General features: G+C 47.6%; 2 protein-coding genes across 5 annotated transcripts in view; both read right to left on the minus strand.

The window, feature by feature from the left end:
* Positions 1-1,114: 1,114 nt before the first annotated feature.
* On the minus strand, positions 1,115-26,642 carry LOC146333945 (uncharacterized). Of its 4 annotated transcripts, none has more exons than XM_084824991.1 (6): positions 12,451-12,531; positions 10,630-10,748; positions 7,985-8,437; positions 5,245-5,298; positions 4,870-5,152; positions 1,115-3,632 (listed from the first exon to the last, which is right to left on the minus strand). In XM_084824991.1, the coding sequence occupies exons 3-6, from the start codon at positions 8,303-8,305 to the stop codon at positions 2,452-2,454; spliced, it is 1,839 nt and encodes a 612-aa protein (XP_084681117.1). In that variant the 5' UTR covers positions 8,306-8,437; positions 10,630-10,748; positions 12,451-12,531; the 3' UTR covers positions 1,115-2,451. The 4 variants fall into 4 exon arrangements, with proteins under 4 accessions (XP_084681117.1, XP_084681118.1, XP_084681120.1 ...); XM_084824994.1 differs by lacking the exons at positions 7,985-8,437; positions 10,630-10,748 and adding exons at positions 14,223-14,492; positions 23,232-26,642 and having other exon boundaries at positions 1,116-3,632; positions 12,451-12,590; XM_084824992.1 differs by lacking the exon at positions 10,630-10,748 and having other exon boundaries at positions 12,451-12,533.
* Positions 19,377-26,652, minus strand: part of LOC146333946 (uncharacterized) — a 96,943-nt gene continuing 89,667 nt past the window's right edge. Inside the window, exon 2 of the mRNA XM_084825314.1 lies at positions 19,377-21,015. Coding sequence (XP_084681440.1) covers positions 19,377-20,000 — 624 coding nt within the window. The 5' untranslated portion in view covers positions 20,001-21,015. The remainder of the gene's footprint in view (positions 21,016-26,652) is intronic.

A 26,652-nucleotide genomic window follows, 5' to 3' on the forward strand; every position in this document is an offset into this window, starting at 1 on the left:
GAGCGGGAAAGCCATCCTCCTCCTACGAGCTGAGGCCTGCAGCCACAGCCAGCCAGCCCAACATTGTTTTTGAATTGTTGAATTGTTTCTGTGTTTTGTCTTGATCTGTTCTGTTTGTATATAAAATTCTTTCTAAAAAATAGGTTACAATTCCTTGGTTCAAGTCCACAGATATAATTTCTTAAATCTAGATCATTGTACACAATGATCTCTGTGTTTGCTTACTGTCAACCGCAACAAGAATGCCTCCCCAGAATCCCGGCCAAACGAGAACAGCTTCCCTCATAGGGAGATGGACAGTCCGCATCCCTGATGTTATGAATGAGTGCATTCAAGACGAGCCTGGACAGCCATCTGCCAGGGATGCTCTGACTTGGACACCTGCATTGAGCAGGGGGTTGGACTCGATGGCTTTGTAGGCCCCTTCCAACCCCATGATTCTGTGGCTCTGCGATTCTATGAAGTATGCTTTGTTTTATGTGTAGGTGCATATCACATACATGTAAACTGGACGCATACCAGAGGGATCTTTTCACATAGAGCTCTCGGTCCTTAGGAAAACCCAAAAGCTGAGGGAGAGACCACAACAAGGTCTTTGAAAGCAATTCCATGATTTATGAAAGAATTTTGAATGAATTAAAAGCATACATCAACATCAAGAGAAATAGAACTATACAGACATTTGGGGAATCAGACTCATACTAACATTCAGAGGGGTAAAGATACACATATACAGTCGATAGCGGAGTACATCCGCATAGAGAACTGTGTGTGTGTGTGTGTGTGTGTGTGTGTAGTAGGGATGTATGCTGTTGCATAGTCTGCCACACACAGTCGGGCAGCGCAACTGGATTCTGCATGTGAGGCATTATTAAGCTCCGCCACATATCGCCAGTGCTTTGGGCTCTGCCCAGGCCAGACAGGGACTGCAGGTTTGGACAAAGTTCTGAGGGACCCCTCAGCGTGACCACTCACAAGTTGTATCATTCTGCCTCATTGTCCCTCAGAACTCTGGCTCACACTAGCAGCAGTGTCATCATCCCAGGGTTCCTCCTCGTCACTTGATGACTGCTCTACTCTGCTGCTGACAGCTGGTGGGGGGGGGGGGAGGTGCTCCTTGGGAATCCATCCCCTGTTGGAGCGTATGAAGGCGAGGGTGGAGACATGTTGTGGCGTGAGTCTGCTTCGGTGGGCGGTGACAATGTTGCCAGTGGTGGAGAAAAGCCTTTCAGAGGCCACACTCGAGGGAGGGCAAGATAGATGCCAAATGGCGACTTTGGTCAGATGTGGCCAAACACCACGTTTTGTATCCCAGTATAGGAGAGGATCACTCTCTGGGCTGATCTGCGTTCCCGAGAAACTCTCTCTTGAATAACCTTCAAGTTCCCGGACAGCCACATCATAGGCTGATGCTTTCCTGGCTGCTTTGGCACATTCCCCCTGCCTGTTCCCACTTACACCAAGCTCCACTGCCATTGAGGAGTACAAGCTGAACTTGAGACAAGATGCCCCTGTGTCTGACTCTGTTGGTGGTGCAGCTGCTGTGGCGTCATCATTGCCCCTCCTGCTGGTGATGGTGCTACTGCTGCAGATATTGTCTTCAGGGGAGGTAGTGGTCCTACTAGCCTCACCCAGCTCCTTCTCATCCAGCCCATCTCTCTGGAAGCACTCCCATGACTTTCTCAGTCAAATATTTTTTAAAACTCTGGAAGTCAGGGTTGTCATTTGGAGGCTCCGCACTTGTTGAGCTATCCCTGAACCGTGGTTCAAGGAATGCAGCAGCAACGTATTTCATGTCCCCCCTGATTGAAGTGATGTGTTTGTTGGTGCCCAGCTCCTGCAGAAGGAATTCTGCAAGCCTAACTGCAGGATTGGGGAATAATTCCCTGCCTCCAGCACTGGTGCGCTCACAAATCTCAGAATGGCGTTTTCTCAGCACCCCCTCTATGATCCTTAGCACAGGTAGCACTTGGCCCAGTGTGGCATAGTCTGCACTCAGTACCGCTGTGCATTCATTGAAAATTTTTAAAATGTCCACCAGGTCTTGCATCCAGAGCCACTGATGTGGTGTGACAAAAAATTTGGAGTGGTGTTGCTTCTCAGTGATGTAGTCATTTATAGCTGGTCTCTGCTCACAGAGTCTCTGAAGCATATGCAATGTGCTGTTCCAGCGTGTGGACACATCCAAAATGAATTTGTGTTCTGGAAGGCCACGGCTACGTTGGATGGCGCCGATTGCCTCCATTGCTGAGCAGGACTGCCGGAAGTGGGTGCAAATGGATCGGGCCACCTTAAGTAGCTTGCCAATTTTTGGGGAGGCGTTGCTCAATCCAGAACTCACCACAAGGTTCAAGCAGTGCGCAACGCACGGAACGTGGTTTAGCCATGCAATGCGGGCTGCTTTTAGGTAGTTTGAGGCATTGTCTGTTGCTACACAGCCCACTGTAAGATTTAAGGGGCCAACCAGGACTGAACAACACCACTGATGCTGCTGCTGACCTTTTCCGCTGTGTGTGTCCCTGAGAGCATTGTGAGGGACAATGTCGCTGTTCTACGAGTCAGTCGGCTGCTCGCACTGATGGATACCCAGTGCGCGGTGACACACAGGTAAGACTTTGTTTGGTTACTTGTCCATGTGTCACTCGTTAAATGTACACTTCCTCCAACTGCACATTTCAAATTCTGTTGGAGTACCCGTCTGATTGCAGAAGCCAGGGCTGGAATGGCTACGCCACTAATGGAGTGACGAGAGGGGACATCCCACTGAGGGCACAATCTCTTCATGAAGCGCACAAAGTCTTCATCTTCCACCAGGGAGAAGGGAAGCATACGTGCTGCAATGGCCACTGTCAGGAGGTGATTCCACAGTCGTGCCTGGGCGCTGTCAGAGGGTAATTTCTGTGTCAGCGCAAGGCATTTCTCCAGTGAGACCTGCCTCTTAGCGAAGCTGCCTTCTGTGCCCTTCCCACCCAGACCACATTGCGTGAGGTCTTTGGAAGATGAGGAAAAGGCGGTACTGTTCTTTTTGGATGGTTGTGGCTTCCCGTCGCTATCTTTGGGCACAAGAAGCGGATGATGCACCTCCATGTGTCGCCTCATGGCAGACGTGCCCACTCGTGGACAGCCCCCTTCTTTTCCTAGCCGCACACGGCTTCGACAAATATCGCACATCACGACATAGCGGTCGTTCTCTGCATATTTGAAGAAGCGCCACACATAGGAGCTCACCCTGCCACCACCATTTCTTCTTTGGGGAATGGGGCCTTCGGTTCCAGATGAGGTGGCAGCTGGAGCTGCATGTTCCCACTCATCTGTGGATGGTGTTGTTGATGGTGCTGACCAGTGCTTGGCAGGGGACGTTTGTTCCTGAGGTTTGGGATTGGTCCTGCAGAACGCAGAAGGCTGGAAGTGGAGAACAGAGTCAAACCCAGTCTCAGCAGGGACATCATTGATATAGAAGAGCTCCTCATCATCTTCGCTGTCCGGATCACTGATGACGCTAAGTCCTCCGGCATTTTTTTCAAAATCACCTGAGCCGCCGCCCACGAGGTGATCATCAGCAGGCAGCTGTGGACCTGGTTCACCTGTCCCACTTCCGCTGTCGGATGCAGGGAGGACGGTTGTGGGCGTCTCTGTAAAGATTCAAAATACATAGAAGCAGAGTTTCATGAGAAATGCGACTTTTACACATGAGTAATAGCCAAGTGAATAAAACTGTGTTGTTGTAGCAATCTATGAAACATAGCTTGGAGGACTCGCAATCAATCCACATGACACAAGGTGCAGTTGTAAGCTACTCCTGCACTACCAAGCACTGAGAAAACACATTAGGTGCAAAAAAAAAGGTACTGTACAGACTGGGAAACTCAACGAGAGTTATCTAAATGTGTCCTCACTGGTGAAAACATGAAAAGCATGGGGGAGGAGATATCTGGCTCCCTTGCAAGGTCCACTCCTTTCATCAGCTCTATTATACCATTGTGTGGGACTCATCCCCCACAGGGCTGGCCCAACGCGTTTTGCTTCCTGAGGCACAGGGTAAAATGGCACCCCTCCATCCTACATAGGGCGATAGCTGAATCTTACTTGAACAGTGACAATGGGAAAGCCTCTTCCACCACACCAGAGGACAACAAGCTGGCTGAGGAGCTGCAAGGCTCCCTAACGATAGGGCTGGTCCTGACCTGAGCACATACTTGGCGAATCCCACTGCCTTTTTCCAGGGTGCATTTGTGGTCCCCCAGGAGCAGTGCCTGATTAGTCAGGCCCTCTTTTTGTAGTAGCCATATCGAGGGTCAGACTAAAGGGACTAAATAAGTCTCTGACTCAGATTTCTGCAACATTTTAAAAACCATCCTCAGAAATGTAATAGCTTAATCAATTCACATCGCAGCTCTAGTTAAAAGAGATCAAGCCCAAACAAGACAGCAAACTATGATGAATGGCTTTGGAAACACGCGAGCACAAAACACTGAAGTGTTTTCCCACCGAAAAGGTGTATCGTTTGAGAAAGTATTGCAGTTCTTTTAAAGACTTGGGGTTTTCTTTCGTACTGGAGCACCATGTAACATTTAAATAATATGAAATATGTTCACAGCAATGAATATGGATGAATGTAAAACAGTCGTGTATGTTTTGTTGTGTTGAAGAAGAAGATCCCTTCCCCAAATGCTCCCCTCCAAAGGTTTTGGACTTCAAATCCCATCAGGCCAAGCCGGCATGACCAATGGTCAATAATGCTGGGAGTTGTAGCCCAAAACATCTGGAAGGCTGCAGGTCGCAGAAGGCTAATGTAGGGACTATTCAAATATTCAAAGACATTTGTTTGTATCCAGATATTCACAAGCACCTGTGGTGACAGAGTCTTACCAGATTCATCCTTTGGAATGAGGTAGATATCTTGACTTTCATCCCGCCGCTGCAGAGTCTCCTTGGGAACATTTTCGTCCGCTTTGGGTTTGGAGACACTGCCCTTCTGCTCACCATCCAAGAACTTTCTTCCTCTTCCTCTGGAGTTGTGGCCGGTTGTGCCTGTGTCACTTTCTGTAGCGGAAATTGGTGGTGTGCGCTGCTTACGGGTGCGGGGTGGGCTGGGGCTGGGGCCAGGGCCGCTGTCGCTGCTGGTCACACCTTGGGCTTCCTCCACTTCCATCTCATTATTAAAATATAATTTTAATATATAAGAACATAAGAACATAATAATATAAGAACATAATAATGTATGTTCTTGCCGGGCGTCCACACCTCTTTTGAGTGCCGGATTGACCACGGGTTCCTCTTTTCTCCATGTTCATGTCTCTGGGCAGAAGGAGACATAAATGCATGTGGCAAAGCTGAAATCATGTGAACAGCCTAATCGCAGATATAGTACAGTGTAGAAGTAGTTACCCTCCAATCCAGCCATTCAGTGCTAACTAAACAGGGGCATATTGTACAGCAGACTAGGCTGAAAAGCCCAGGATGGAGGATGTGGCCCATCCATGCCCAGGAGGATGGGGGATGGATGGAGGCCTTCCAGCTCCCCCCTCCCCAGAAAGAAATACATAGGCAGGCAGGCACATGGGTGAATCCTGGGAAACTCAGGAGGATGGGGGATGGATGGAGGCCTTCCAGCTCCCCCCTCCCCCCGCCCCAGAAAGAAATACATAGGCAGGCAGGCACATTGGTGAATCCTGGGAAGGCCAGGAGGATGGGGGATGGAGTCCTTGCAGGATGCCTTCCCCCCCAGTTCCCCCTGCTCCTCCATCTCACCCCAAAATCACTAAGCATAAGGGCACATTCAGGTAAAGTAAACATACCTTCACTGTAATAAAGAAAAAAGAAAAAAGGTTGAACTGCAGTGCCGTAGAACGCAGGGATGCAGAGAAAGAAAGTTGCAGCAGCTGAGACGGAGCAGCAGCAGCGCCTGTTCTAGTCTGTCTCTGGACTCTGGAGTCTAGCTTGGAGCAAGTGAGGCTGCTGCACGACCTCCGTCCTATCTATGTGAACTAAAGGCGGGAATCCAGGGGATAAATGGTCAATGAGTTCCCTCCCCTCAATTATCTTCCTGGTGGGGTGGGGGGGGTGGCTTGGAGGGATCTCGCTCAGGTGACCTCACCTGACCTGAACCTGACCTCACACATACAATAAAAGTATAAAACAAAAGATGAGGCTATGCAGCTCAGCCTCAGGGCAGGCAGGCTACGTGCACTTTGTGACCCCGTCCCTCCCAGCAAAAGAAAGCCGCGTCGTAGCAGGAAAGGAAACTGTATGTTTATTAAATAGTTTCGTGAAATCCCTTTCGCCATCTTTCGTCCTAATTTGCGAAGTTGCCTTCGTAAATACCTTCATAAAACTTTCAGCAGATTAAAAAAAAAAAGGGTTGCGTGAGCTCACGTTCGGGTAGACCTGGGCGCCTCGTCTCGGGGAAGGGTTCGGCGAACCGAAAGTGACTGTTTTCGAGCCCATTTCACTTTCGAGAGAATTTCTCTGACATCCCTAATCTCAACCAGACCCACTTCCCATGACCCTGGAAGGTCCAGAGATCTTGCTAGGCATATAGTAAACGCTGAGATGGTGTTCTGTGGGAAAACCTCTGCACAGGCATTACTAGGCAGGGTAATGTAAAACCCACTGTAACCCATTCTGTTCTGCTCTTCTATACAGGTTCACAAAGATCAGAAGTGCACACCCAACTGTTGAACTTGCTAGGCCAGCCTAACCATTTCACAAGGTGATACTTTCTCCTACCTCTACCTTTTGTAGCCAGGACTTCCTCTATCCTGTACACCCTATCCTCCATGGCATTAACCTTCTGTAATTCTTCAGGATAGAAGGTCCCCACTACGGTGTCTCCTTCATAATCTTTTAACTGGTAGACAGGTCTCTTTGCTCTTTGGATGACTTGATCCACTATAAATAACTCTGTGATGAAATTCTGTTCATAACCCTTGGCAAAGACACCCTTACTTTTAGAAATCCGCACATGATCCCCTTTTCTGAGCAGGGGTGCCACCTGTTTCCTTTTTACGGAGCTCCCATAGACTACGTTCCAAATGGCCAAGGAGGTAGACTGATTAACATCCACAGGTCTAGCTTTGATGGTTCTGTGAAAGCTATGGTTATAACTTTGTAGGAACTGCTTTTTAGGCATGTCTATATAAGTGAAGGTGTTGCTGGCTGTGAAATACCTCCACATTTTTGTTTTTAAAGTCCTGTTGAACCTCTCAACAACCCCAGCTTTGACCTCGCTATTGGAAACCAAGTGGTGTACCCCATGTTTTTTGAATAGCCGACCCACATCCTTGTTTAGGAACTCCGTTCCTTTGTCTGTCTGTATTTTGATAGGCTGCCTTCAGTCTTGTGTGAAAACTGCTTTAAAAGCTCCAGACACTTCCCTGCCCGCTTTGCTTTTTAGAGCGCAAGCCCAGGCATATTTAGACAGAATGTCTATCACCGGTAAAATATACTTCTAACCGTTGTTGTATTGAGAAAATTGCTTCGTGTCGACTAAATCGGCTTGCCATTATGCATCCACTTCAGACACAAGGGTCCTATTTCGTTTAAAATGGATCCTGGCTGGTTTATGCAGTGTGTAAGCCTCCTGATCTGAGAGCCACTTGGTAACCTCTCTTCTGACCAATGGTTTGCTCTGTTTCTTTGCCTCCTGAAATAAGGGGTTCACTCCACCCAAACTCCCAACATCACCAGGGGTATAGTAAATCTTCTTTAGGATTTCTTCGTGTTCCGACATTTTGTAGGTTAACACAAGAATGGACGCGTAGGGTTACTACAAAGCATTATCTTTCTATGACCATGTCTGGGGAAATACATGACAGGCAGGAAATGTTGACTGTCAGTAAACTCTCAGTTCAGGTTCTCAATATCACCACACATTCCATGTTCCTGTGTAACACAATGAAAAGCTTAGAGTCAGCGGCATGTACCACCCCCACAATTGCTCTCTAAATACTATTAAGAACAAATCTCAGAAATAAACACTTGCCAGTGTGCCTCCTTTCTCTGCCACAACTTCCATCTCCTCTTCCAGATCCTCAAGGGCTGTGCGGTAAGTAGACCAGTCTGTGTCAGGACCCCCCAGCTCCATTTTCTCTAAAGGCGAGGTGGCTATTTTCATAAGCACCCCGCCATCCATGTCTTCAACAGGCTTCACCTCAGTGTTATCCATACTCCAAGCGGCATGTAACTTGGTTTCAGGAAAAGTTCTTTGTCCCATGGGAAATACAGCTAAAGGTAAGCTGTCTGTTACAGCCACTGTGACACCAGCTCCCTTCCTTGGTTTAATGTTTATGACTCGGGGTGTCATAGGTGCAGTTCCATCTTTCTGGGCTGAATGCACAAGGGTACCAGGGGGTGAGTGAAACCCGAAGGTCCCTCAGTCACTCTTGGCCACTGCGCTTTCTTTAGCCATTCCGTGTTCTCTGTGCAGAAAACGTGTCTGGGCAAGAAAAAAGGCTGTTTTTCTGGGGGCAAGGCTGTCTCTGTTGGTCAGTAGGGTTGTGGGGCATGACCTTACAGGGCCAAGCTCTAAGACCTCTTCCTATTGGTCCACGGTGGCATGGCGAGTTCGTGGAGGGGTCACAAGACCCCGCTGGGCCAATCCAGGCACGGCCTGGAAATGACCCTGTGGGCCATTTCTGCACCCGTATCCCCTAAGACTCTAAAACCAATTCCTATTGGTCCATGGCAGCATGAGGAGTTCGTACAGGGGTCACATGACCCCTGTCAGGTGACCCTGAAGGTCATATGACTGGGTCAGCTGATAGCATACGTGGGGCTTCCGGCTAGGGCAGAACTTCCCATCTCAACAGGGGGCAGGGCAACTGTCACCTTCGAGAATGGGCCATGGTTTGGAGTTCGATGCAAACCCCCCTCCTTTACCACTATAGAATCATAGAATGGTAGGGTTGGAAGGGGACTACAAGGCCATCGAGTCCAACCCCCTGCTCAGTGCAGGAATCCAAGTCAGAGCATCCCTGGCAGATGGCTGTCCAGCCTAGGGATGTCAGAGAATTCCGCCATGGATCTCGGTGAGGCTGAATGCCAGTGCATTCGGCCCCCCAAAATCCGTGGTGGACCGAAGCCTCCCCTCCGCGAAAGGCATGCGAAACGGGACACTTACCTGGTGCCGTTCGCACTGCTTTGCGAATGGAGGCCGCATCTGCAGCCGTCGTTCACTTCTTCATTATAGCCGTGATAGGCTACGTAAATACTTAAACAACAACAGCGTACACAAATGGCGGCGGCTACGGCGGCCGCCATTTGCATTCCCTTTTTTCGCCTTTTGACCCTACATAAATATTTACATTGGCTAAAATGGCAGGGAAAAAAGGAACGCAAATGGCGCCCACTACGTTAGTTGCATTCCCTTTTTTTTTTTTTGCCGTAATGGCTTACGTAAATATTTATGTAGGCTAAAACAGCGAAAAAAAGGGAATGCAAATGGCAGCTGCCGTAGCCACCGCCATTTGCGTACGCTGTTCACATATAGCTCCAGTGGTCTTGCTTTCCTCTGGGGTCCCCAGGATGATCAAGTTGTCATATGAACCCTGCATGATTTTGAACATGTTCCGCATGTGCACGCGTGACAAAAATAACTTCTATTGATGAGATTTCTTAGTTCTGGTCAACAGGCTGACCAGTTCCAGCTCCTCTGAGAAAGGGAAAGAGGGTACCTCCCTGTTCCATGGTAGTTCCTGACATTTGTTCGGCGTTGCACTCCACTTCTCAATTTTGCTTTAGGAGAATTACTAAAACTAGAATTCCAGAATGTGTGCTTGCATGAGTTGCCACAGGCTTCAGTTCACTAGCATCTCTCCCTGCAGGTTTCTGATGCACACATGTGCATTGATAAAGGTACAGAAAAGCAAACCTGATGGTATGGTATGTAGGATCGCACCAACTTTCTTTTGGTGTGGAATTTTACCAGTGCACATATGTGCTCCTGAGCACCAGTAAACCACCACACCAAAAGAATCTTGACACAACTGTACATATAACCACATCCAAACTGCCTTATGTGCAGTTATCAAAGCTTATGTGCACATCAATAATGTAGAAGAGAGGAAAGGACATACAAGAAGCAGATGGGATAAAAGCAGTGGCAAGACGCACATCTCATAAGCTCAGCCGGGTCAGCCCTGGTTAGTACTTCGATGGGAGACCGCCTGGGAATCAGGCTTCCTGCATTGAGTGGGGGTTGGACTCGATGGTCTTGATGGCCCCTTCCGACCTTAGGATTCTATGAGATCTATGTGCAACATTCTGGACATCTGGAAGTTAGGGAAATGGAACAACTATGCTTTCCTAATGCCTTGATTCAACAAAACCCAAGTAGGGCTGAGCAGAAGTGGCCTCCCAAAATTCTCCATGGTATTTGTAGGTGAAAAAATTGGGAAGGGGGGGATTTCGATGAATATTCTTGGAGTGGGAGGTGAAATTCTTCAACAGTTTGGGTGTAGGTGAAACCCTTCTGAGAAATTTCAGCTCATGTATTGTTGAATAGAACAATTGTTAGCTTGTACTGGGGGGTAAAGGAGGCAACAGGGGTAGAGAAGAGGAGAGCAGGAACCTAGTCTGTTGCTTCCTCCACCAATATTAAAATATTAAAAACAGGATCTAGAGTGGCACCTGGAATTCTCCACCCTGTTCACTGATGGTGAAATTTGGGAGGTCGTTTCTCCAAAAATTCTTCAGAGGGGTGGCAGGGTGGGGGAAGGGGGTGAAGTTCTCCAAGAGTTCTGGTGGAGCTTGAAAAAGAAAAAATATCTATGTATCTATATATATCTTTGGGCAGTTTCCAATGGTGACATTACGCAAACTCAAATAGCGCTAGCGGAGCTCTGCTGAATCTTTCAGTTGTGCAAGCTGTCATGCAACCGGTTGCACGACGGATCGCACAACGTGTTGCACAATGGCTGGGAGCAGTTGCATAACCAGTTGCACAAGCATAATGCAAAACTGCTTGCACAACCCTCACTTTAGATACAATCTCCTCTTACACATAGTTCAGAACCTAGTTTCTGCTAGCGCAATGTCACTTGTGCTAATGGAATGACACAGTTGGATCTCTCTCTCTCTCTCCCCCCCCCTCTCTCTGAGAATTATTTCCTGAGAAAAGTCATACATGCCCCAGTTAACTTGGAACTCTACAATTCAGGAAGAAATTTGGACAAGGAGAAAGCATCCCATTCTAGTTAATTGCCCAAGGCTTAAGACAGCTTAATTCAATCTAGATGTGCGCATTCCTGCAGTGTTGGATCCCGGCTTTTGTGGGTCTGTGGCCCAGACATTGTCTATGGCAGGGATGGGGAATCTCTCACCCTCAGGTCTAATCTGGCGTATGGAGGTCATCTCCCAAGCCCCACCTCCAAGCCCCGCTAGACTCTCTCTAGCATAGGGAGTGGAAACCCCACTTTTATCACTGATCTGATCTGAGATAAGAGTGGGGTTTTCCAGCAACACTGAGAAACTCTTGTATTCTGTACAGAGAGAACTCTATGCCTTTCTCTGCCTGGAGAAACTTCCCTATGATATCAGGGGGTGGGGCTTTGAGAGGGAGAATCTTCCCCCTGCTGTCAGCTGGCCCCCATAGGGTAAGCAAAAAACAATCCCCCCCGGGGGCAAAATATTTCCACGCCACTGCTCTGTGGCATAACTGGGCAACCTACACTCTCAGTCTAATTTTAAAAGCCCTCCACAGAGCTCTGGCAAGATCTGGATGAGGTGGGGCTTGAATATGGAGAAACCCTTCAGGGCTCTGGCAGTTGTCCTGGCAGCCCCCTGGGTGGAGAAGAGGGGGAGAGAAAAGGGGCTGTAGACAGAGAGAAAGCATGAGAGAGAAGGGGGGAGGAGTGGCAGAGAGAGGAAGAGAAGTGGATAACAGAGAGTGGAAAGGGTGGGGAAGGAGTGGCAGAGAGTGTGTGCAAGAGATAGAGGGTGGCAGAGAGAAAAGGAGAGAGAGAGAGAGAGAAAGGGTGGCAGAGAGAGAGAGAGAGAGAGAAAGGGTGGCAGAGAGAGGGAGAGGAGTGGCGGAGAGAGCACACGAGAGAGAGAGAGAGAGAAGGCGTGTCCCTACCCATGTTTAGCTATGGCTCCTCCCACTGCTGGTTTTGGCCCCACCCACTCTTGGCATGTAACCCCCAAGGGAATGCGGCCCTTGGGAAAAAAAGGTTACCCACCCCTGCTCCCCCGTACCCTGGACTAACTTATTCCATCACGCTGTCCCAGAACATCTTGGGTCTGCACAAAGCAGGAAACGCTCTGTGCAAACATGGGAAGGGTTGCATTCCTTGGGCAGTGGGCCCTTTGCTCATGTTCACCCCCCCACACACATACCATGGCAAATGCTCAACCCTGTCATCCTGTGACGCTGGCCTGGCCTTTACGCCCTTTCTGAGGGTGCTTTGGTCTGCTCCCCCTGCCCATGGAGCAATGCCAAAGGCTACTCACAGCTGATGCCATGTGGTTTCTGCTACCGGAAAGGTGCGCTTTCACCCAGTAGGGGTCAGCCCCCATGTATAGCGGAGGAGGAGTTTTGCTCGACAACGTGAGGCTGAGGTTGCCATGGCTGAAAACTGGGTATCCAATACCTGCAGGGGCAGAAAAGGGGCAAAGCACAGGTTGATGGCAGGAGGAAGTGTGTTGCCCCAGTCGTGGGCCTTGAACTCTTAGGTTAGAGGTGCCAAGATAATGATAAATCAGCTTCAAAGGTTTACTCACAAGGAGACTTTATTGGGTAACTTACACCACACGGGTGTACCCAATGCTTAGATCAGACAGCTTCTCTGAACCCAGAGCCATGGGGTACAATGGGTTTTATAGCATACATGTTAGCAATGAGGCAGCTTAAACTAGCACGTGCCCCTAGCGTTCATTCCCAGCACAGACCAGAAGTGTTTGGTTCTCAGCACAGCCACCTGCAGTTCAGCATAAACACATAGCTTCACTTCCCAGGCACGGCCTGATAAGGCCTTCTAGCATTCATTAGTATGGAATGCACTGAACCACGCTATCAGCCTTTTGAATCATCTTCACATGCTCAGAGGCTTACTAGCATGGGAATTTCACCAATAATGACCTTAAGCAAGCATTATGGATCTCTAGGCCCCTCTAACACTACAAATGACTTGGCTACGCATCTGGGGCCAATAGAGGAAGGGATGTAAGTCCGGATCCTTTTGTTACAAAAATTGTGTTCTTTCCCTGGTAGACTCATCCAATTTGTTTACCAAGAATGAGAGGAGGCAGAGGTCTGGTCCAACATGATTTTATTCTGCAGAATAAGGCAACCTTTGGGGCTAACACACCAGGAAAGATGGCAACCAAATAATGTGATCCAGAGGCTTATATACACAAGTCTCTGGGGGCTGTCTTACACCTGCTCTCTACCATTTTCTTTGTCTAGCTGAAAGGGAGACAGGAAGCAGGCAGCGCCTTTCACATACTCAGGCATGCGCAGAGAGAGGCAGCAGGGATATAGTCACGTACTCTTGCATACTACATTCTTGGCATTCCTGAGTCTCTGATCAGGCACTGTGTCTTTGTTTAGCATGGCAATCTCACACTGAGGTGGATTAGACATAGCCTAGCTTATAAAATCATGGGATAACAGCCATATTACGACTGTAATTTCCATAACACTCCCCCCTCAAAAGGCTTTTCTCAAATCTTATACCTCTCCTTGGTCCAGCAGTGGACTACACACTTAAAGGCGCAAACCATCATCAATACTATCATAACAAACAGAACTGCGCCAATCACAAATTGTTTCAACCATGCAAAATCAGGGAGCCAGGAAGCCAACCATAACCAAGGATCACTTGCTCGTGAATAATTCTGTCCAATCATATCTTGTAGTTTGGCGATATCATCTTCTATGGTTTTGTTTAAATCATGGAACTTTACTCTACACCCTTGCTTCACTAGGGTGCAGAAGCCACTTTGGCGTGCTAAGAGATAATCTAAAACAAACCGATATTGGACCACTAGCTGGCTGAGATCTTCAATTTCAGATTGCATGTCCCTTACCATTATGGCTGTGGCATTGATGGTCTTCTCTAAATGGCAAGTGAGGCCTAGGATGCTTTTTCTATTTTCTTGTGCAATAATTTCTGGGTATGAACCCAGGGTAAGCAATCCTGTAACCAGCCTGCCCCCTACCCTGTTTGGTTCTGAATCTGACAATTGCTTTCCAATAATTACAGTGTCATCACAGTTCTTACCCATCTGTCCTACAAGTTGCTCCTTCAGGTGGGTCAGCTTCCGGTGTGACCCTCTCTGGTGCAGGTGATGCCTTTACGTGGGTGTGATGGATCCAATTCTTTCTTCCAGCAACCTTTACAACCTTGTGAGTGGTGAGTAGAACTTCAAACAGACCCTTACACTTCTCAGTAAGTGGTTCATCTTTCCAGGACCGAATCAGCACCCAATCACCAGGACTGAAATTATGCACTGGAGCATCCAAAGGCAAGGATTGGTGTGGTGCTGCGAACCTGTGAAGACAAGACAAAACAGACTGCAAGGCAGTAACATATTCTTGGATCTCTAAAGCTCTTACGTCTAAATTCACATTTAAGCTATCAGCCATAGGTAACATCTGAGGTGGGCGCCCATATAACATTTCAAAGGGTGTCAATTTAATACTTCTCCTGGGGGTGCACCGTATTTGAGTCAAGGCGATTGGCAAGGCCTGTGGCCATTTTAACTTAGTCTCTGAATAAATTTTAGTAAGCATTGACTTTAGAGTGTGATTCATCCTTTCAACTTGACTTGAAGATTGAGGTTTCCAAGAGGGTGTAGCTTCCAGTTCATTTGTAATGCCTGGGCCACTGCTTAAGTCACTTGTCCAACAAAATGGGGCCTCTGATTGGATTTAATCTCTTCAGGTAACAGGAACTTAGGGACTACTTCTTTTAACAAGACCTTGGCTACTGTCTGTGCGAGTTTGTTGCACAAAATGCTAGTTTCGCCCCCTGGAGGCGAGTCCAATTTGCCCCGAAGAGGAGAGTCCACTTCAGGCCGGGTCCAGCTCGATTTTACTGTTTGCAAACAGTTCGACAGAGGAGCTCACGCTCAAAGCAGGGTCGACCCTGGGCAGCTCCCGTGCCGCAGTTTTATCACTTAGCTTGCATTCCTCAGCCAGTGTGTTACTTCTGACAGGTTGCCAGCGGTTTGCCTAGCAACCTTATCTTAGGGTTACTGTCCGCTCATTCCAGGCATGCGCAGCTTTTATAATACTACGTGCTGCTTAAGGCACATACAGTGGCTTTTAGGTTACATTTTTACTACAATTCCCCCCTCAAAAGGCTTTTCTCAAATTTACACTCTCTTTGGTCCAGCGGTGGACTACGCACTTAAAGGCGCAAACTATTATCGCTGTGGCGTTGACGGTTTTCTCTAAACAGCAAGTGAGGCCTGGGACGCCCTTGTTCTAGCTACTAGAATGTTGACAACAAAAACACATTTTTGGTGTAAGTCTGGAATTTGAACTTCTGGAACTCGGTTTTGTTCAGTTCATCAGGGACCCTTGAAACGAGAGTGCCCTCTCTCTGTAGAGCTACCTGTGGTTTTCTAATTAAGGCGGGCAACAAAGTAACGTTTCTGACAGTTGATGGGTGTTTGTAATAGAGAGCAAAATTATCTCTATTCTGCTTAAACATAAGCTCAGCGTGCCTCTTAAACTAATGCTTGTTGTTGTTTTTTACTTGAGTGGGGAGTGGTGAGGCAACTAAACTTAAGGAGGAAAGAATAATGCACATGAGTAAGCGTTAGGGCAAAGCTCTGTCTTGAACAAATACTTGAGTCCCTCCAGGGGTTCATTATTCCAACGGCTGGCTGCCTTCCGGTGTGACCCTCTCTGGTGCAGGTGATGCCTTTATTCAGTGTGATGAATCTAGGGATGGCGGAGAATTTCTCCCCGAAACTTCGGGGGGCCGAGCGCCAACGTGTTCGGCCCCCCAAACAAGTTTCGGGGAGAAATCCTCCGCCCCCCGCCCCCCCCCAGACGGGACTTACCTTCGCCAAATGTCCCTCCCGGTGGCTGGTCCGGCCGGCGATTCGGCGGGTGTTCGAGCAGGGCGGGAGCGGCAGCCGGTCTTTCGACTGGCTGCTGCCGCCGCCATTCCAATAAAAGAAAAAACAACAACAACGCCCCCGTGATAGGCTACGTGACGATTAACGTAGCCTATCACGGCTAGATTTGCAAAGTCAGCCATGATAGGCTACGTTAATTGTCACGTAGCCTATCACAGGTGACTTTAAAAAAAAAAACAAAGACAAGCGCGTATGGATAATGGCGGCCCCCATAGGGAGCCGCCATTCCCGTTCCTTATTTGGTCGCTGTAGTCTACGTAAAGATTTATGTAGACTACAGCGAAAATAAGGGCAATGCTATTTGCTTTGTTTGGGCTTTGTTTCCAGTCCCCTGATCATCTTTGTTGCCCTCCTCTGAACCCTCTCCAGCTTGTCTGCATCCTTCTTAAAGTGCGGTGCCCAGAACTGGACACAGTACTCCAGATGAGGCCTAACCAGTGCTGAGTAGAGGGGAACTAGTACTTCGTGGGATTTGGAAGCTATGCTTCTATTAATGCAGCCCAAAATAGCATTTGCCTTTTTTGCAGCCACATCACATTGTTGGCTCATATTCAGCTTGTGATCGACAACAATTCCAAGATCCTTCTCGCTTGTAGTGTTGTTGAGCCATGTATCCCCCATCTTGTAACCGTGCATTTGGTTTCTTTTTCCTAGATGCAGAACTTGGCATGGATCCCTATTCAAAGTCATTCTGTTGTTTTCTGCCCAGAGCTCCAGTCTATCCAGATCACTTTGAATTCTGTTCCTGTCTTCCAATTAGCTATCCCACCCAATTTTGTGTCATCTGCAAATGTGATCAGCATTCCCTGCACCTCCTCCTCCCAGTCATTAATACAAATGTTGAAGAGCACTGGGCCCAGGACTGAGCCCTGCGACACCCCACTCGTTGCCTCTCCCCAGTTTGAGAAGGTCCCATTGATAAGCACTCTTTGAGTCCGATTCTGTAGCCAACTCTGGATCCACCGGATCGTTGTTTCATCTAGCCCACTTGGAGCTCGTTTGCTCATCAGGATATCATGGGGCACTTTGTCCAAAGCTTTGCTGAAGTCGAGGTATATGATGTCTACAGCATTCCCACGGTCTACAAGGGAGGTTACTTGATCAAAAATGAGATCAGATTTGTCTGGCAGGACTTGTTTTTGACAAATCCATGTTGGCTTCGATTAATCACGGCATTGTTGTCAAGGTGCTTCCAGATGGATTGCTTTATCATCTGCTCCAGAATTTTCCCTGGGATTGATGTCACACTGACTGGTCTGTAGTTCCCAGGCTCCTCCTTTTTGCCCTTTTTGAAGATAGGGACCACATTAGCCCTCCTCCAGTCCTCTGGCACTTCCCCCGTCCTCCATGATTTCTCAAAGAGAATAGACAGCGGTTCTGAGAGTTCTTCTGCCAGTTCCTTTATGACTCTAGGATGCAGTTCATCTGGCCCTGGAGATCTGAACTCATTCAAAGTAATTCGGTGTTCCTTGACCATATGCCTATCGATCTCAAGCTGCAATCCTGCCCCTTCAGCCTGTACTTTGCCGGGGGGGGGGGGTCATAGACCCTCTTTTTGGGAGAAGACTGAGCCAAAGTAGGAATTGAGCACTTCAGCCTTTTCCTTGTTGTCTGTTATCATTTTGCCACCCTTATTTAATAGCTGAACCACCATTTCTTTCCTCTGCCTTTTACTATGCACGTAGCTGAAGAAAGCCTTTTTTGTTGCTTTTAGCATCCCTCGCTAACCTCAGCTCATTCTCAGCTTTAGCCTTCCTGACGCCATCCCTGCAATTCTGTGCTATCTGCCTGTACTCTTCCTTTGTTACTTGGCCTTCTTTCCACTTCCTATATGTGTCCTTTTTTGTTTTCAGGTCATCCCTAAGCTTTTTGTGAAGCCACATTGGCTTCTTCTGTTGTCTTCCACCTTTTCTTCTTGTTGGAATCGTTTGTGATTGTGCCTTGAGAATTTCCTTTTTTAAAAGCTCCCACCCATCTTGGACTCCTTTTCCGTTAGAGTCACTTGCCATGGGACCTGACTGATCATTGTTCTGAGTTTATTAAAATCAGCTTTCCTAAAATCCAGGGTACGCGTTTGACTACACTCAGCTTTTGCTTCCCTTAGAACCAAGAACTGAAGTGCAACATGGTTGCTTTCCCCCAGAGTTCCCGTAATTGCTACTTTGTCCACTAAGTCAGCTCTGTTGGGTAGGATCAAGTCAAGGATAGCCGATCCTCTGGTTCCTTCCTCCACTTTCTGTAGGTGGAAGTTATCTGCCACACAAGTCAGGAATTTCCTGGAGGGGCCATGTTTTGCAGAATTTGTCTCCCAACAACTATCGGGGAAATTGAAGTCCCCCATTACTACTACATCATGCTCTCTTGAAACATTGGCAATTTGCTTTTCAAACGTTTCATCCTTGTCTTCTCCTTGATTGGGTGGCTCTGACCACCAGGCTCCTTTTATTCTTTGCTCCATTTATTTCAATCCAGATGCTCTTGATGGGGCTACCAAGCTCCACCTCCTGTATTTCTGTGCAGAGATATGTATTTTTCACATGGAGTGCAACCCCACCCCCCTTTCTGTTCCTCCTGTTCTTTTTGAACAAGTTATATCCTTTAATTGCTGTATTCCAGTCATGAGAGTCATCCCACCAAGTCTCAGTTACACCTATCAGGTCATAATTTCCCTCCTGTATTAAGAGGTCAAGTTCGTTCTGTTTGTTTCCCATACTCTGGGCATTAGTATATAGACATCGAAGACCATGTGCTTCATGGTCTGGCTTTCTTCCTACATGTGTCTGAAGACTATTATTGGGCGCTCTCAGAGCTGTTCTCTCCGTTGCAGTGCATGCGCCTACATCCATTGTTACCCCCAACATTGCATCTCCCTTCCCCGTAGGATTCAGTTTAAAGCCCTCCTGATGAAGTTCTTCATGCTGTGGCCAAACACATTCTTCCCAGCCTTTGTGAGGTGCAACCCATCCCTTGCCAACAGCCCATCTTCCAGGAAGTATAGCCCGTGGTCCCAGAATCCAAATCTCTCTCATCGGCACCACCTTTGTAACCAGTCATTCACCCGGAGCATTTTGCGTTCCCTTTCTATCCCTCTTCTAACTACTGGAAGGATGGATGAGAAAACTATCTGGGCCCCAAAGTTCTTGAGTTTCCTTCCCAAAGCTTCAAAGTCTGACGTGATTTCTTCGTAGCTCCGCTTGGCAGTATCATTTGTTCCCACATGGATGAGAAGAAAGGGATACCTGTCAGTGGGCTTTATGAGTGCAGGCAACCTTTCAGTCACGCCTCTAATCTGTCCTACCGGGAGACAACATACCTGGCGAGTCCACGGGTCTTCGCGACATACTTGGGTCTCGATCCCACGCAGCAAGGAGTCTCCCACTATGACCACTCTTCTCGTTGTTGTAGGCCTGGGTTTCATCGACTCTGCTTGACTGACCTTCAGCCTCTTGCTCGCTCTCATGCAGGTTCCCCTGTGGTTCTTCCTCTGCAGGCTGTCCTCCAGTCTCAACCGCAAGTACCTGGAATTGGTTCCACAGCTCCACTGCTTCCACTGGTGCCGAGTGGCATCTAGTTCCTCTTCTCCTAACTGTCACCCTTTTCCAAGGAGTATCCTCTACTGCATTTTTCCTCGCCTCAGCATTTCCCACTTCTGCCTCATCTTGCTGTTGCTCTTCAAGCTTCTGGTCTTCCCTTTGCTGCTGTAGTTCCCCCATTCTGTCCAAGAACTCTTCGTGTTCTCTTATTCCCCGGAGGGTCGACAGTCGCCGCTCCAGTCCCCTTCCTTTCTCTTCCAGCAGCGTGATCAACTTGCCCTTGTTGCAGGTGTAGGCCATGTTGTTCTCAGGCAAGAAAACAAACATGGCACAGGCCTTGCAGGTCACCACCACTGGAGAGTCCTGTCCTTCCATAGCCTCTTTTCCCTTTTTGTGTCTAGCTCTGTGATTGTTCTAGACTAGCCTGTGCCTGCTCCTCTACTCAGTAGAGGTTAAAAGCAGAGTCCCACTGGTGTGAAAGTGTTAGGGGCCTCCCCCTTGACCCCCCTCTGCCAAATTCCCCTGGCCAATTCCTGTCTGTAGCGCCAGAAAGCGTGAAGCGGCTGGGCCAAAGCCAAAAGGACACTCAGCTGTGGATGTGTCTGGTGGTGAAAAGAAAATCCGATGCTGTAAAGAACAATATTGTTTAGGAACCTGGAATGTCAGATCAATGAATCAAGGTAAGCTGGAGGTGGTCAAACATGAGATGGCAAGATTGAACATGGACATCTTGGGAATCAGCGAACTAAAATGGACAGGCATGGGCGAATTTAATTCAGGTGACCATCATATCTACTACTGTGGGCAAGAATCCCGTAGAAGAAATGGAGTAGCACTCATAGTCAACAAAAGGGTGGGAAAAGCAGTACTGGGGTACAATCTCAAAAACAATAGAATGATCTCAGTACGAATCCAAGGCAAACCATTCAACATCACAGTAATTCAGGTCTGTGCCCCAAGCACTGATGCTGAAGAAGCTGAGGTTGATCGGTTCTATGAAGACCTACAACACCTTCTAGAACTAACACCAAAAAAAGATGTCCTCTTCATCATAGGGGATTGGAATGCTAAAGTAGGAAGTCAAGAAATCACCGGGATAACAGGCAAGCATGGCCTTGGTGTACAAAATGAAGCAGGACAAAGGCTAATCAGGCAGGTCACCACCACTGGAGAGTCTTGTCCTTCCATAGCCTCTTTCCCTTTTTGTGTCTAGCTTTGTGATTGTTCTAGACTAGCCTGTGCCTGCTCCTCTACTCAGTAGAGGTTAAAAGCAGAGTCCCACTGGTGTGGAAGTGTGTGTTACAAGACAAATAAATGGAAAAAAGTCAGTTAAAAAATAAAAATAAAATAATAATAATAATAAAAAAATGTTAGGGGCCTCCCCCTTGACCTCCCCTGCCGAACTCCCCTGCCGAACTCCCCTGGCCAACTCCTGTTTGCTCGCTCTCTGGGAGCTTGCCTGCTTCTGTAGTCCCTGGACCAGCTGGAGCAGCTTGCTCTGCTCTGCTCAGCTGGGAGGCAGGAAACAGACTGGAACACATGGGGCAGGAACTTTCTCAGGCTTCAGAAGCACAGCTGGGCTTAGAAGTATCACGGGAGAGTGGGGGACTCTTTCCCTCTCACCTCTTAAGTTAAGAGAATTTGCTGCCCCCCTTTTTAAAGGGAAACTAACTTTCGTAGTTTCTCTTTGAACTTTTTGAAGGCTGTTTCCTTTGTAGTCTGTGAATCTCTAGCAATTTGCATCTGTGTGTTTCATTAGGGTAAATGAAATCAAAGCCTTGGAAATCATAGAATCACAGAATAGTAGGGTTGGAAGGGGCTTACAAGGCCATCGAGTGCAACCCCCTGCTCAGTGCAGGAATCCAAATCAGAGCATCCCTGACAGATGGCTGTCCAGCCTCGTCTTGAATGCCTCCAGCGTGGGAGAGCCCACCACCTCCCCAGGTAATTGGTTCCATTGTCGTACTGCTCTAACAGTCAGGACGTTTCTCCTGATGTTCAGCCGGAATCTGGCTTCCTGTCACTTGAGCCCATTATTCCGTGTCCTGCACTCTGGGCTGATCGAGAAGAGATCCCGGCCTTCCTCTCTGGGACCACCTTTGAAGTGCTTGAAGAGTGCTATCCTATCTCCCCTATCTCCCCTCAGTCTTCTCTTCTCAAGGCTAAATATGCCCAGTTCTTTCAGTCAAATGCAGCTTTTTATCTGAGTGTTGAAATCACAAATCAAACTGTACACTGAGCTGATCACAAACAAACACACAATCTACAACAACGGGAGTTTAAGGCTATGACAAGCCTCACAGTACTTTTTACGGCAAGTCTTTAACTGTCCAAAGTTCCAGTCCATGTGCAGAGTGCCTCTCAAAAGTCTGAACAATGATAGATCTAAACAAAGAAGGCTTTGGGCCATAAAGACGGGATGCGTTTTAACAAAAGCTCTCTGTCTCTTCATCAGTTCGAATGGGGAAGGTCTAACCTTACACCTCTTCTAGATTCCTCCACAGATAAGAACAGAGCAGTGCTGCTCAGCTTTCCAGCTGTGATGCTTTTCATGTTTTTTTGCAAATCTCACTCTTTTGTCAGGTCCTCACCGACACCTTCCAGCCTCTCTGCTTGCTAAGGCTAAACCAGTGGCCGCGAGGGGGGGGTTAGGTAGCTCCCCCTTGGCTCTGCTCTGAGCAGGCTGACAGAGATAAGCTTACACAGACCCTCACATTTTAAGAACTTGCTCTGTCTTTGTTTCTTGAGTTTGCCACAGTCTTTAAGACTTCAAACAAATCTCTTTCTTCAGAAGTTGCAACGTTTTTCAACTGCTTTTGCTTCTTCTAACAAACTTGGATACGGTGGCAGACAAACTGTCTCTGGAGGGCCCCCTCCCTCCCCCAACAACCTCTCCTCCCAACCTAACAGACCGAATAAGACAGGGGGGAGCTCAGGGCACCTTGGGCAGGGTCTCCCAGTCTTCAAGCTCCTTCCGTGGGGCTTGAATCGGGGGGAACAGGGGCTTTGGGCTTCACCTCGGAGCGTACCATCATGACTTTACAATATTGACCTTTATATTTAACCTTTTCTCACCTTCAGTGGATTTTGGTCAGCACTTATCCAAATGCTGATAACCTCACTTTCCCTGAGGCAAATTTATCTTACTACTTGATTCAGACAGCACCTGGGGTTTCTTGCCCTGCGGTCCTTTGCCAGTAACACATTTACACTTCCGTAACTAAGGGGGATTCTTTCCGCACCAATTCAACCAACAATCAATATAGGGGAATTGATCCCATTGCCCATTATTCACCACATTTTTTATATACAGCATTTACAAGATTTACATTAAAGGATCCTATGTCTGGCCAACTAATTCCAAATGCTGGCCAGTCCAGTTGGCAAAAGGTAAATTTACCCTTGGCCATCTTAACTCTAAAATCTCTTCTGAACTTCCTAAAGTTCTTGAGCATGCATCCCAGTGGGGTTGCAGAGTTTTCTTAATGGGAGCTACCCAACCCCATTGTGCCTACTTCTGTTCAAAACCATACACGGAGCCTGACAAACCTCAGATGCTCCGAAGGCAACTCAAACAGAAAGACACAAGGGAAATCAAATACTTACTCCACCCAGCACCCTGGCGCCGTCCCTTCGGACCCATTCAGCCTGGTTGACTCAGTCAATGGAGTCCACACCTTTAACCTCCCGGGTGTCTCGATTCCCATTCTCTGGTGCTGTGGCAGACCTCAAAGGCGGTCTGGCGCGCCCCACGGGCACCTTCGCCCGTCTTGTCGTTTGACCCCAGGGTGGTCCAAGGGGACTCCTGACTAGCTCGACAGATTGTTGCACATAATGCTAGTTTCGCCCCCTGGAGGCTAGTCCAATTTGCCCCGAAGAGGAGAGTCAACTTCAGGCTGGGTCCAACTTGATTTTACTGTTTGCAAACAGTTCGACAGAGGAGCTCACGCTCAAAGCAGAGTCGACCCTGGGCAGCTCCCGCGCCACAGTTTTATCACTTAGCTTGCATTCCTCAGCCAGCGTGTTACTTTTGATTGGTTGCCAGCGGTTTGCCTAGCAACCTTATCTTAGGGTTACTGTCTGCTCATTCCAGGCATACGCAGCTTTTATAATACTACGTGCTGCTTAAGATACATACAATGGCTTTTAGGTTGCATTTTTACTACAAGTTGGGTATGCCTCAACTCATCTGGTCAATTGGTTTACTATTACTAGCAGGTACTGATAGCCATGAATCTGGGGCAAGTCTGAAAAGTCAATTCTAAGTCTCTGAAAAGGATAGTAAACCCATGGGTGACTTCTCGTTTGAGCTGGGGGCTTAGACAACTTTGGATTGTTTTCGAGGCACAAAGGGCAATTAGCCACTGCTCTCTGGATTTTAACATATAATCTTGGGGCTACAATGTGTCTCACGAGTAGATCTTCTATCGCAGTTCTTCTTAAATGCGTAGTCTGGTGCAAGTCTCTTACTATAAAACTCAAAAGAGGCTTGGGTATGAACTTTGCTTCTTGGGACTACCCACCTTGAGTTTGCTTTGCCTTGTATTCAAGGACTTTTTCATTATTAGCCAGGGAGTACATTGGAACTAAGTCTGTGCTCAAATATAGTATCAAGGCTTGCTTCAATTTAAGAAAAGCCTTTTTATTTCAATTGTCCACTCGTAGTGGGTAATATTTTTGTCAAAGCTTCATACAGGGGCTTCGCCTTCTTTCTATCATCAAGTCAATCAAAGGTTTCAGTCCCTTTTTAGCTTTTATTGTAACTAAAGGGTTCTTCAGAGCCAAGCAGCCCTTCAGGGTGGAGGTTTTGGACCCTGGTCATCGTATGGCTATTGTGGCCCCCCTCTTTTTCCCCTTTAGCTCTGGGCAGTCTTTTGCCAATATCTTTTTTCTTCGCAATAAACACATTTATCTTTCTGACTTGCCTGTTCTGCAGATCATGTTTCAAACTCTCTGTGCCATGCACCAGCTTTAACTCTTTACTTGCCTTTTCTGCAAATTAGGCTGTTTGCTACTGTCTCAGCAGAAACTCACTTTTTAAACCTTCTTGCCTTACATTAATCTCAACAACGCACATTTGGGATAAGCTCCCTTTTCTTTCTAGTCACATTTTCTCATCTTAAAGAACTCTTACATTGTTGTGGCTACTTCTAAGTGATGAGCTCTAGGCATCAGCTGCTTCCAATTCACCCTGGAGGCAATTCATCTTGGGGGAAATACCACCACACTTTTCCCCTACAAATGTTCTTTCTCTGAGTTCTAAAAAATTTTTTCAAGCCTTTATTCTATTTATTTATACTATTTTATGATTCTATGATTTACTTAATCAGGGACTCGCCTTGTGACTGCCACTGCAATCAAAGCTACATTTTGTCTAGCCTTTTATCTGCTTCCTTCTTCTGCCTTGTCTGCTTCACACCATTGAAATCTAACACCATGACTGAAAAACATTTCTTGCATCGTAGGGCATGGTGGAGCAGATCCAGCAATCATACTGTTCCTCCGGCTGCATAGTCAGGGCCCATCAAGAACAACGGAAGGGCATTTTCATATATGCAATAAGTTTTAAGCCACCATTTTTGCATCGGCAACTCCACACTTCATGAATTTTGACAGAGTGTCAGGCTTGCCTCTGAGCATATAGTGTCCAGACAGTCCAGATTTTGAGAAAGAGCTGGAACACGTGGGGCAGGAACTTTCTCGGGCTTTAGAAGCACAGCTGGGCTTAGAGGTGTCACGGGAGAAGGGGAGGAATTTTCCTCTCTCACCTCTTAAGAGAATTTACTGCCCCCTTTTTTCTAAACGGAAACTAACTTTCGTAGTTTCTCTTTGAACTTTTTGAAGGCTGTTTCCTTTGTAGTCTGTGAATCTCTAGCAATTTGCATCGGTGTGCTTCATTAGGGTAAATGAAGTCAAAGCCTTGGAAATGCAGCTTTTTATCTGAGTGTTGAATTTACAAATCAAACTGTACACTGAGCTGATCACAAACAAACACACAATCTACAACAGGAGTTTAAGCCTATGACAAGCCTCACAGTACTGTTCACGGCAAGTCTCTAATCGTCTAAAGTTCCAGTCCATGTGCAGAGTGCCTCTCAAAAGTCTAAACAATAATGGATCCAAACAACGAAGGCTTTGGGCAATAAAAATGGGATGTTAGCAAAGGCTGTCTGTCTTTTCCTTAGTTTAAGAGTGGAAGGTGTAACCTTACACCTCTTTTAGATTCTTCGACAGATAAGAGCAAGGTCTGCTCAGCTTTCCAGCTGTGATGCTTTAACTTGGGCAATTCTTTTGCAAATCTTACTGTTTCTATTAGGTCCTCAGAGACATCTTCTAATGGGGCCAGGCAACCCCCTCTTTGCTCTGCTCTCAGTTGACTGGCAGAGATAAGCTCACACAGACCCAGACATTTTAAGAGCTTGCTCTGTCTTTGTTTTTTAATTTTGCCACAGTCTTTAAGACTTCAAACAAATCTCTTTCTTCAGCATTTACAACTTTCTCAGCTGTTCTTGCTTCCTCTAACAAACTTGAACACAGTGGAGGACTTTTCCACATAGAAGGAGCGAGACACGGGGATGTAATAGATGGGTTCTCCGCGGGGTGGCTTCCCTCGCTCTCCCAGCAACCTCTCCTCCCAACCTAACAGGCCAAATAGGGCAGGGGAAACCCAGGGAGCCTTGGGCAGGATCTCTTAATCTCCAAGCTCCTTCCGTGGGGCTTGAGTCAGGGAGAACAGGGGCTTTGGGCTTCACCTAGGGATGGTGGAGAATTCCGCCACGGATTTCAGTGAGGCCGAATGCACTGGCATTCGGCCCCCTGAAATCTGTGGCAGAACGGCCTGCCCCCCCGCCCCCTCGCTGATTCCCCCCGGGACGAGGCTTACCTGGGGCGGATGTTCCGGATGGCAGCGGGTCCAGAGGCAGTGGCAGCGGGTCTTTCAACCTGCTGCCACCGCCGCCATTGTCATCCTGGTCTTTGCCGTGATAGGCTACGTAAGTATTTATGTAGCCTATCACGGCAAGCCAAT

The sequence above is a fragment of the Heloderma suspectum genome, chromosome W (genome assembly GCF_057233095.1).
Source record: "Heloderma suspectum isolate Gila_16-S chromosome W, 16-S_ref, whole genome shotgun sequence".
In the NCBI taxonomy this organism is placed as follows: domain Eukaryota; kingdom Metazoa; phylum Chordata; class Lepidosauria; order Squamata; family Helodermatidae; genus Heloderma; species Heloderma suspectum.